Source organism: Poecilia mexicana, unplaced genomic scaffold (genome assembly GCF_051168715.1).
Source record: "Poecilia mexicana isolate PSO_F unplaced genomic scaffold, ASM5116871v1 scaffold_5, whole genome shotgun sequence".
NCBI lineage: Eukaryota > Metazoa > Chordata > Actinopteri > Cyprinodontiformes > Poeciliidae > Poecilia > Poecilia mexicana.
Window position 1 is genome coordinate 30870293 of NW_028263374.1, and position 12043 is coordinate 30882335.

Genomic DNA, 12043 nt, shown 5'->3' on the forward strand with positions numbered 1-12043 from the left:
CAGTTCAATGGTTCCAGAACTCACAACAGAACCAGCCCACCACCAGGTGATGGTTCCAGGTCGGTCCATGGTTCTGGTTCTGGTCCATCAGACCTTTGCTACAGATGTTGGACTGCAGAACCAGAACCATCAGAACCAGAACTAAACTCCAGCTGAGATGAACTGAGTAAAGTTCTGCTAACGCTAACGCTCTGTTCCTCTTCATCCTCCTCCTCCTCCTCAGATCTATCCGTCTCACCGCTGCTCCTCTCAGCCCTCCGACTCCCTCCATCAGTAGGCCTTCATCCTCCTCCTCCTCCTCCAGACAGGAAGCTCTGAGGCCTTCGTCAACATGCATGAGGGAAACCAAAGAAGAACCTGTGAGGAGTCTTCATCACAGTCTTCATCACAGTTTGCATGAAAGCAGCAGCTGTCACAGAGTCAGAGCAGACACCGGGGATTGTGGGTAATCTGAAGGCTAGAGCAGTGCATGCTGGGAAACGAGGTGAAAGCTGCTTCTGATGTCTCCTAATAAACGTTATGATGAAGGAAAGAGGAGCGGCTCGGATTATTTCAGGTTCTGATCGTCTGCGGTCACATGACTGCGTCGTCATGACAACAACTCTGATCGCATCAGCAACGGGTCAGAAGCTTCACTGCAAAAATACAAAATCTTACCAAGTATTTTTGTCTAGTTCTAACAAAAATATCTTAGTAAACATAAAATAAGAAAACTAACAAATAGCTTTTCAGTGAGACATCAGAGCTGCTTTTAAATCAGTAATGACTTAACATTGATGAAAAATGTCCCAATTCTTCTGGTAGATTTTTTCACTGGGAAAAGATTATCAGAGTTTTTGAATTGAAAATATTGCTTAAGTTTTTCTTTAAAAATGCAATTAATTGATAACATATCCTGAATTAACTCAAACATTTTAATTCAGTCCAGCAGCAGGTGGGGGAGGGGCTGCCTATTAGCTATCAGGCTAGCCTAGCAGGCTATTAGCCAAACTAGCAGCACAGATAATCTGAGCTTTAACCTGAGTTGAAGTCCCTCCAGGGTTTCACAGCCGTTTTTGTAACCGTTTTCTTTTCCTGTAAAAATAACTGGTTCTGCGGCGATAGATCACAAATATTTTGTCCTCTTAAAAAAATAAATCTACATAAAGAAAAAACGAACGGAGGGGTGTGCTGTGGTGGCGCAGGTGGTGCAGAGTAAACCTGCAGGTAAAACTCAGGACTGAATTCAGCTGATCTGCAGACCTCAGCAGCAGGTCGGCGTTCCCCAGCGGGCCGGGTCTACGTCCTGGAAAACTACGGCGCTGTGATGGAAAAAGCCAGCAGGCTGCGCGCGGCGGCCTCTGATTCTGTGAAGCTGCTAAGCTAATTATCCTGGAGCTGAATCTAATCTGAGGGAGGCTGAGAGCTGAGAGCTGCCTCTCTGAGCCGCAGCTGATGGATCATAATGAGCTCCATCGATCTGTCTCACAGCAGGGGGCGGGGCTACCGGTCCCGATGAGGCGAGTCGGACTGATGAAAACAATCTGAGGACCAAACTCACCTGGGACGAAGCCTGAGGAAGAGGAAGCTGGACTGAGGTCAGAAATAAAGTTTAAATCCAAGCCTTCCTTTTCTTCCTGCTGGTTCTAACCTGAGGCTCTGGTGAGAGGTGGACTGGTGCCAGTGGTTTGAACTCTGACCTCTAGCTGCATCTCAACGACCCGATGCAACCTGCCGGGTTTCCTCAGATAGAAACTTTTAACGGGCCTGAACTCGATGTGTTTAACTGAAGCGGTTTGTAGCAGCTTTTAATTCCTAAAACTAAAATTTTGCAGGAGAGGCTGCATGAGGTCTGGCTCCAGCTCGACTGTTTGAGATACGCAGGAAATTCAGATTATTTCTAGCAAAAATATGGACAAAACAAAAACTAAAACTCTCTTACAACTTAGATGAAAACACACGACTTTATCTGATGTTTCAAGTTCAAAAGTCAATTTACAAAATTTCCCACACATTTGACAAAAGGTATCCGGCGCGGCACCCGGCGACCTTTGACCTTTTAACCCAGGGGTCCCCAAACTACGGCCTGCGGGCCGGATCTGGCCCACCTCCTCGTTTGGTCCGGCCCCCTGAACAATACCAGAGAGCATTCAGTGTTTTCTTTCATATGTATGTGGATTTTTCTTCAACCACCAGGGGGGGCTCTTGAGCAGATATGAAACTTAGTTTCCCTCAATGGAATATATACTAGTCAGTACCAGTCACCGTTTCGCTCACGGTTTTTTTCCATTTGCATTCTGGGTAAAAATCTATCTACAAACGCGAATATGTCGTCGGCAGTAATCCAGCCCCCCCCCCCCCTCCCCCGTCAACAACAGTTTTCTAAGGTGACCGGCCCCCAACCAGAAAAGGGAACAGTTATGTGGCCCTCGCAAGAAAAAGTTTGGGGACCCCTGATTTAACCCTAACATAATCTAAACAATTCCTGATACTATATTCCCAATAATTACAGATTTTGGTTCTAAAGTAACTTAAGTATCATGTTTCTGCCCAGAGAAAAACTAAATGGATGAATGTTATGATGAATAAAAATGAAACAGAAATGGCTGCAACACGATTAGATGTTTAGTCTGAATGGAAGTGAACCTTCAGCTGGTCAACAGTTAGTGATCAGTTTGAGTAAAACAGTGTCAAGGTGCTTTTTGATTAGAAAACACATACAAGAACATTTTATAATTTATCTGCAGAATTAAATTATCAATATGGAACAGAATTCAAATATTTTTGTTTACTTTTTGACCCACACCTAAAATTTGAGAATCATACTAATAACATTTCTAAAACTCTGCGGTGGATGAATGCCATGATATTCTCATATTTCATATTTACTTCCCACTGAATGACAGCATGAGCCCTTTAACTGCCTCATTGTTCAACCAAACAATAAAAATAATGGACAAAAAGCCAATAAAATCTCATCCCTGTCTAATCGGGACAAACATAACCGAATGGATTTGAAAGCTGTTGTAATTCATGTTTTCTTAAATTAATGTTTAAGTGTATCGATAAGTTACCTCCTGATCAGGGGCGCGGTATCGAGGAGGGGGGGAGTGATGACAATTCTAGGGGCCCTGACCAGCAGGGGGCCCTCCACAATTTATTTATTTATTTTCTGTTCATAGAAATAAAATAAAAACAAACTGGGGCTCTGTCAATTACAAAATTAATCATATTGTATTTTCAAAGATTGTTTTTAGCAGTAAAAATGTAATGTTGCCCCTCCCAGACCAAAAAACACATATCTGTTTTTGCCCTGAACCCCCCCATCTGCGTTAAATGGTTCGTTCCTGTTGGAGCTTCAGAGTGACGCTGTCAGCAGCAACCAGTAGGAAACACGAACGATGGTGGCAGATACTCTGCTGCTAAGAAAAGTTATAAAATCAGGTTTTCAGAAAATAGAGGGAGAGAGAGAAAAAGGCAAGAGTGTAATTTGTAACCCAGTTTTTCTCCAAGAAAGGTGAGTAGACTGTGAGATTATCAACCACTTAGCATAATTAGCTTAGCTGCAGACTACTGTTTGCCTCCATTTCACTAGTATTTAATGAATTAAGGAAAGAAATTACCAACATATTCATATATTGAACTTGTCCCTTGTACCTTTTACCACTTAACATATGAGTCAGTCAGCAGCAGCTCTAACCCACGTCCCTCCTGACCCGTCCTCTCCCGAGTGAAATTAAAGCTGCAGTAACTTTTATATATTTATTTTTTTCACAATATTTGTTAAAACTGTCATTATGTTGTGACAGTTTGGTATGAGAGGTAATCTGTGAAAAATCTATTTCCTCTGCTTTCTCCCAGTGCTAGAAACAACCAGTCAGTGGCAGGAGAGTTTTAGTGCTGTCAATCACCATCTCATGTGGTGCTGCTCATCCTTCCTGCCCCTCGATTTGTGCCGTGCTGCAGCTAGCATAGCACAGAGCTGTGCAGATTCAAACTGTGAATGCTCAGTTTAGTTAGCATAGCTACAATGGCGGCAGATAAACGGTTTCTTGAAATGATAAGTTGTTTCTCCACCATTAGCACATTTAGCAGTGAGTGAATGAGGATGATTGACAGCGCTAACAGCATCCTACTGGTTCTGATTGGTTGTTTTGGTCAGAACCATTCATTACTTTTACCAGTAATAGTAATTCAGGAAGCAGATGGAGGAGATTGATTGTTTTCACAGATTATCTGTCTCATAACAAACTGCTACAACATGGTGACAGCTTTAACAAATATGAAGAAAACATTTTTTTATTAAAGTTATGTACTGCAGCCTGAATAAAATGCAACTACATGGTATTTTTAGAAGTCTGGATTGCTTTATGTGTATTTTGCACATTGCTTTTGGCTGTTGCTCATGGGGAGACATTTCAGTATCTAAAACTAATAGAAAAAAGTTAAGCAACCTACCTGCATACTGGATGTGGACTGTTGGATGTTCAATTCATGAGCAGTAAATATTGTGCTAGTATCAGCATTGAACCACAGAAAGCAAGGCAGATGAAGCCTTTAAAATTGTGACGCTTTTTGTGGGTCAAATAGACTCAAAAATTGTAACAGCAGCTGGTCAGGGGGCCCAATCTAATTATTTGTCAGGGGGCCCATGATTTCTGGCAGCGCCCCTGCTCCTGATGCATTAAATTCATTTGTAGAAACATAAACTAGAAGATCGTTAGAACTATGTAGAAACTCGTGTGGTCAACTTCTTCATATTTAATAAATCTTATTGCTCCTGCGTGTAAAAATGAAAAAACTTAAAACATGTTTTCACATGACCAAATCTCGGCTAAAGGAAAACCAAAGATGTGATCATTCTTAGCTCTGATCAGAAAGTCTGTGTATCGGTGAGTTAGTATTATATTTATAATATTTAATGCATTAGTAAACCTTATTACTGGTTCTGACAAGGAGGTGGAAGCAAAACAACGCTGAGCATCAAGCTAGCCCTGCTAAAGATTCGCCCAGTCAGGGTCAGAGTTCACGATTAATAAAGAGTAATAAAGGCTGGACAGACAGAAGCTTCATGACCAGAGAGGAGGCGATGCTCTCTGACCTGCAGGGAACCAGACCGCCTCCAAACACTTGGGCTCTTTAAAGGAGCAGTCTGACATTTACAGAAGCATTCAGAGTGAAGCGGCTCTGCAGGCGGAGCTGCAGACACCGGGCTGCCAGGATCAACAGTGAGTCAGAGCCGACAGACATCAGCAGAGGCCTGCTGCCCACCTGTCTGCATGGAGAAATACAAAACACTTCCAAAAAACCATAAGACGTCCAAAATGCATCCAAACAAAACTCCAGTTATGCTCCAGTTTTGTTTCAATATGGCCGCTCCTCTCATGTGAGATGTGATGAAAACATTTATTCCAGAAATGTTCTGGACTCAATGTGACAGAAGGCGCCTGCAGCTCAAAACTGAACAAATTAAATCAGTGCCTATGGAAAGTAAAGATTTAAAGGGGCAGTACAATGTTTCCAGGCACATGGTGCCATTTTATAGCAGAATCCATTAACCATGTTACCTTCAGTCGATATAAAAATGCTATAGATGTATGAAAAATTACTTCCTGATTTAATGCCTTGAAATTGGGCCTCTGTCTCTTTAAAAACTCCTGGTCCTTCTGAAGCACCGCCTCCAGGAAATCATCCCAACATGGCTCCTCTATTAACCCTTTAACGTTTTCACCTCTGAGGAGGAGCTGCGCCTCGAAGGCGGGGCTAAGCCCACCCTGCAGTTCTGCAGCTGGATGGTTGCCATGGAGATTAAAGGAAAATGCACAAAAGAATTGAACCAACTCCAGGTTTGTTTTGATTGAAGGAATAAGATTAAAACCTGAAGTAAAGCTCCAAAAAGTTGATTTTTCATCATTTTTGAAATTCAGATTTCTTCAGTAGGAGTTCCCGCGAGTCTGACGGTGAACCCAGACACCAGTTGGAACGCATAAAAACAGTCATGGTTCCCTCTGCCCCCGCCCAGTTCGCCCAGTTCTCCCAGTTCTCCTACCCCTGTTTGTTTCCGTCCACCAGGATCCGGACCAGGATTCCCGTCACGGCCACCAGGATCGGGTAGTGGTCTACGCTCTCCAGACCTGCAGCACACAGAATTCGTCAGTCCTGACGCGACCTTTGATCTCTGACCTTCCACAGAGTTCTGCTCAGACTTGGTTCTGATCCGTTCATATCAGGAAGTCTGGTTCCTCCTCAGAACCTCCGCCATAGTGTTACCATGGAAACCATTGTTAATCTGGGATGGGTCGGGTCCGGTCAGATCAGGTCGGTTCTGTTCGGTCCAGTTGGACGGGGCGGGGCTTACCTGGCAGTCGCAGGTTGACGACCCGATCGAACAGGTTCTTCTCGGCCGTGACTCGGTTCAGAACCTGGTTCAGCAGCTGCAGACAGAACAGGTGAAACAACCGGACTGGACTGGACCGGACCGGACTGGGTCGGGTCTCACCTGGGCGAGCCGCCTCAGCAGCAGCTCCGCCGACGGCCGGGTCCAGTCCAGGAAGATCTCCGGAACCAGAGTCACGGTCATCTCCAGAACCCTGAGCAGGCTGACGGACAGGTCGAAGCAGGTCGCGCATACCTGGGCCCAGAACCACAGCACAGGTCACAACCAGAACCAGAACCAGAACCAGCAGGATGGTGGGCTCACCTTCAGCTGACGGGTGTCCACAAAGTTCCTCTCTGGGCGCTCTGCGGCCTGCTGGATCTGGACCGGAACCAAACAGAACAAATGAAAACCGAGAGGAGTGTTCAGAACCGGGCCAGTGGTTCTGGATCTGCAGAACCCGTCTCGGACTCCAGGTCCACATTATTCATCTACTGGTCCAGAACCAACACCGGCCCGTCTGGATCAGTCAGACTGGAAGGAGAACTTCAAGTTGTGCCACTAATTCTCTGTTGAAGACTTTGACTAGACCATTCAAGCACATGAATCTGCTTTGATCTAAATTTTTGCCTAAAACAGACACATTTAAACTCAAGGTACTTCAGATTTCAATAAATTGAAAATACAAAAATTAGTTTTGACTTTTTGTTGTTTTTGTTTTACATCAACATTAAATCATTGAAACATAAAAACTCCTTCAAACTGCTGAATTATTAAAACGAAACAAAGAAAACTTCCATATTTTTTGGGTCATCAGTTGTTTTCTATTTTGTTGGATACATATTTACGATTTGTAACTTATGGTCAGGGGCCAAACAAAATTATTTCCCAGGCCACCAGTGGCCCCCCAGCCTCATTTTGGACACCCCTGATCTAAACCACCCTGTCGGAGCTCTGGTTGTATTCTTGGGTTGCTGTCTGGCTGGAAACTGAACCTGGAGCCTCTAAACCTCATTTAAAGGGCCAGTATTGTGTTTTCCAACCACATGTAGCCATTTTATAGACCAATCAGTAACTCTGTAACCTTCAGTCATTATAAAAATGCTTTGTATATCAAACATGACGTACAAGAAATATTACTTTGTAATTTAAAGGCTTGAAATTGGGCCTCCGTGTCTTTAAAACTGCTCTTCCTGAAGCTCCACCTCCAGGAAGTCGTCCCAACATGGCTCCTCTATTAACCCTTTAATGTTTTCACCATCACTGCTCTGAGCAGCAGCTCCTATAACGAGCTCTGCAGCTCCACCAACTGTTTGCTAATTGCTGCTGGCTAGTCTGAAGGAGCTGCACCTCGAAGGCGGGGCTAGGTCCACCCAGGCACTTTGCAGCTGAATGGTTGCCATGGAGATTAAAGGACACAATGGGAAGATAAAAATTCGCCCCTTTCAAATATTTAGCTTGTTTTAATGTTCTGAATCACTCAAATGAGACAAAAAGGCAAAAACAGGAAACCAGGAAGAATCAAGCAGCCTGGCCTCAGGTGGTGGAGAACCTCAGGGCTGGTTCCTGGACCCGCTTCTCCTCTAACTGTGAGCATAGAGAGACCAGAACCTCTGATCCTATGCAGTTTCTGCTGAACCCTGTGCTCGGTTGGGGCCCGGCTCTGGTTCTGGTCGGTCTCACCTCCTGGATCATCCCGATGAACTCGGAGAAGGCCCAGTTGAGTTGGTTCAGGACGCTGTTGAGGAAGGAGGCGGCCATGTCTTTGTCCGTGCTCAGCAGCTCCGCCATGTGTCTCTGCAGCAGCAATGACGGGCACGGCTCTGGACCAGAACCGGGACAGGAGACGCGGTCAGAGCGGTCCCTGTTCTACTGGACCTGGAACGAGCTGCGATCGCTCCTGAGGAAGAACTCCCTCTTCATCATCGAGAAGCAGCAGACAGTTGATCTGCAATAAACCTGCAGGTTCTGGTTCTGGTCGGTCTGGATCTTCGTAAGACTGCAGCCATCACAACAAAACGTTTTTCTGGACAAAATTATTGCAATAAACGACAATGTTGTTGTTTTGAGACCATTTCCAAGTCCCGTATTTTCCGCATTATAAGGCGCACAGAATAGACGCTACAGTAGAGGCTGGAGTTACATTATGCATCCACTAGATGGAGCTGCACTAAAGACAATGTCAACAAAACAGTCCGACTCCGGCGAGGAGAGCCTTCCTGGGCCGGGGCGTGGCCGGACGATGGTCACCCTTCTCCGTTGGTGGAGAACCTGGTGCTAAACGACCTGCAGACGACCCGATTCTAGACGGTCGGTAGGTAGATAGGTCAGTCAAACTTTATTAACAAACCAGCATACTGACAACTATCCCAGCATGCAACGCGCGCTTCTTCTTCTACGGGCGAAAACGAAGTCGGCGGCTGCTTGTCGTAGTTGCTAGACCTGTTGTGGCTCAATATTGGTCCATATATAAGGACCGGATTATAAGGCGCACTGTCGGCTTTTGAAGAAATTGAAGGTTTTTAGGTGCGCCTTATAGTGCGGAAAATACGGTAATATAAAGATAAAATGTGATAATAATGGAAGTTCATCTGAAAGATCAATAAGCTTTAATTTAGCAAAGAGTTAAAACTGGAAGTTATTTTAAAAATCCAAAACATTATTTCTGTAACCTTTTAACTGGAACAGTCATTATGAATTCAGTCCAGCAAATAAAACTTCAGAGCCACAAATCTTACATGATATTTTGATCTTTTGACACGTCTACAAAAGAAGATTTGTTCTCCTGTTCAAAGATCCGTCATTTTAATGACCAGTCCTCCAGGGCCACCATCCTGCAACGTTTACATTCACCTCTGCTCCAAAATGTCTGAATCCCTCACCAGCATTCATTCCTCTCTGCAATAGGCTGGAAACGAGCAGCTCATTTGATCCAGGTGTGTTTGAGCAGAGACGCATCTAAAGGTTGCAGCATGGTGGCCCTCCAGGACCCCTGTTGGTGACCCCTGCTGGTGACCCCTGCTCTAAAGCTTAATTATATAAACTTAATGTCTGTGAGCTCTTGACATCAAAGTCAAAATTTTTGTTTGGGCACAAAAACAATTTTGGTCTAAAAAAGTAGAAAGTTTCCAATCTAATGAGAAACAAACAAAAAAACAGGAAAAATGTTCAAACTGCCATGAATTATTACATTCAAAGACATTAAATGGTTCTTCATTACGTTTTGGCTCAAGCTGAGACGCCTGATCCAAAAAAACAGATTATGATTCGTTGCAAATAATATCAATTATCAGAAAGGAAATAATTGGGATCGTTTTAATTTATCATGCGATTAATTGCTTAATTGTGACGGGCTGAACTCCAGATCCGACCAGAACCATCAGAACTCTCCTTGTCTTTCTGCTAAGGCTCTCCGGGTCGCCTTCATCCTCTGTCTGAACCGACACCGTGAAGAGGAACCTGCTGCAGATGATGCAGCGCATGCATGAAACATGGTGGACAGCACACACACACACACACACACACACACACACACACACACACACACACACACACACACACACGTTTGTCTGGCTATCTTTGTGGGGACTTTCCATTGACTTCCATTCATTTCTACAGCCTAAACCTGACCTTTACCCTTTTCCTAACCCTAACCAACCAAAACTCAATTCATACCTTAGTCCTAAATCTGACCCCTGACCCAAAAACAGGGTTTCCCCTTGTGGGGACCAGGCTCCGGTCCCCATGAGGAGCGATTGGTCCCCACAACGTAGTATATGTCAGGAAAATCGTCCCTACAAGGTATTACAAACAAACGCACACGCACACACACACACACAGACACACACACACACACACACACACACTCACACCACCACAACACAAGAGAACTTACTCTGGAAACTAGCAATGGACAGATCTCCTGACAGGCATGCAGAGAAGCAAACAGATGGAGATCAGAGAGCAAGCAGCAAAACACGAGACGATTCATTCAAACTGAACAGAACCGGGTCAAAACTGAACAGAACCGAACATGGCTGAAGGTTTGAAGATCCTGGAGAGTCTCGATGCTGTGGTCAGCGTTTACCATGTTGTTTATGGTGATAAATTTCTTATGGCATTTTGATTTGTTGTCTTATTCCAGTTGATGTTTAAAAAGGTGAATCAGTAAATATACATTTGAAAATATGATTAAGTTATTGTGAACATCTTGGTGATACAAATGACATTTATGTGATTGGTGTCCTAAAGAAGCATATTACAAAAAAAATTATTCACATTGATTATAGAAAAAATCGTGAACTGGTTTAGTAATCGATTGATCAAATACAGATTCTACAAAATGTCCTTTAGAAGGATTTTATTATCCTCTACGACCAATAATCAACTTTCACTACAGGAAGGACTTCTCTGACTTAGGAAAGAGAGAGTTTACTTTTTCTTTAAAAAAGGAATTAAATTATTTGTTTATTTGCATTTTTATGGCCTTAAGCAGTTAAATAAAAAACCTGCAGATTGTGCCAATTTAATTTTCAGATTAATCAGAATAATCGATTAGTTATAAGAAATGAGAATGTTTCTGTTGAGCCATCAGTCATGAAATCACAAATAAAAAAGGTAATAAAGTTCTTATCGTCACTTTATCGTTATAACAACAGACCCATGAAGTTTTGTGAAGGTTCTGTTGGACGAGCAGAACCAGAACCCACAGATTTATTTAATATGTGAGAACAAAAGTTCTGCTAGAGGAAGCTGATGTTTGTGTTTCTGTCTCCAGAAATAAACTCCAACACACACAGCAGTAAAAATAACCCTGCTGAGACGACCGGATTTATTTCTGGAACCTGAAACTGGATCGGTTTCAGCGAAGCGTCAAACGGTCGGGACGGAGCGACTGCAGCTGGCGATCTGACAAAACTTCCTGTCATCATTAATCCACAGATGCTCCTGCATCTCAGAGGCAGATTCAGACAAACGGCTCTGATGCTAAAGCAGCATCGGTCCGGTTTGGCCCGGTTCCCGCCCACAGACCCGGTTCTGCTCCACTCAGACCAGCAGAGAGCAGGACAGAGACACACTGACACCAGGACCTACTCTGCAGGCTGGGCAGGTTGGCGTCCTCAGGTTTGGTCTTCAGCAGGTGGGGCAGGCGGGTGTACCTGTAGCCGAACCCGCAGCCCTGACACACAGGAGGAAGAGCAGCTTTAGAGAGGAAGAGGAGCAGCACAAATTCACACAACACATTCACACGGATCTGCTGTAAAAATGCTCCAACACTGAGCTGACGTGATGCCACCTCCCGCCTGCAGGTGGCAGTATTTCCTCCTTCTACTCTGCTGCCTGACTTCAGTTCCTGTTCATGATTCAAAGATCATTTTGGTGATCGATTAATCAGATAATTAACTGACTAGTTGAATAAATAAATTGACATTCTGCAGATTTTTTTTATTTAATCACCCCAGTATTTTTATACAAATATTATAAATACACTAAAAGATAAAAAACTTGAACAGTTCAGGCATTTCTGATTGGACTAAGCATCAATTCAGTGGCGGGCTGATCTAGTTTATTGATTAAATGATTAATAATTGGATGAAAAAGGTGATTAATAAGACATTTCTTTATTTGTTGTTTTGGTGAAGGGTGTGTGTGTGTGTGTGTGTCTGTGTGTGTGTGTGTGTGAGTGTG

General features: G+C 43.8%; 1 protein-coding gene across 1 annotated transcript in view; it reads right to left on the reverse strand.

Annotated features, from left to right (window-relative positions):
* The window catches only part of rnf123 (ring finger protein 123), a 48111-nt gene that overhangs the window by 13235 nt on the left and 22833 nt on the right, over positions 1-12043 (reverse strand). Inside the window, exons 31-36 of the mRNA XM_088005883.1 lie at positions 11450-11534; positions 8039-8178; positions 6680-6736; positions 6479-6610; positions 6338-6413; positions 6029-6113 (exon numbers count right to left, since the gene is read on the reverse strand). Of these exons, the coding sequence (XP_087862009.1) occupies positions 6029-6113; positions 6338-6413; positions 6479-6610; positions 6680-6736; positions 8039-8178; positions 11450-11534 (575 nt within the window). The remainder of the gene's footprint in view (positions 1-6028; positions 6114-6337; positions 6414-6478; positions 6611-6679; positions 6737-8038; positions 8179-11449; positions 11535-12043) is intronic.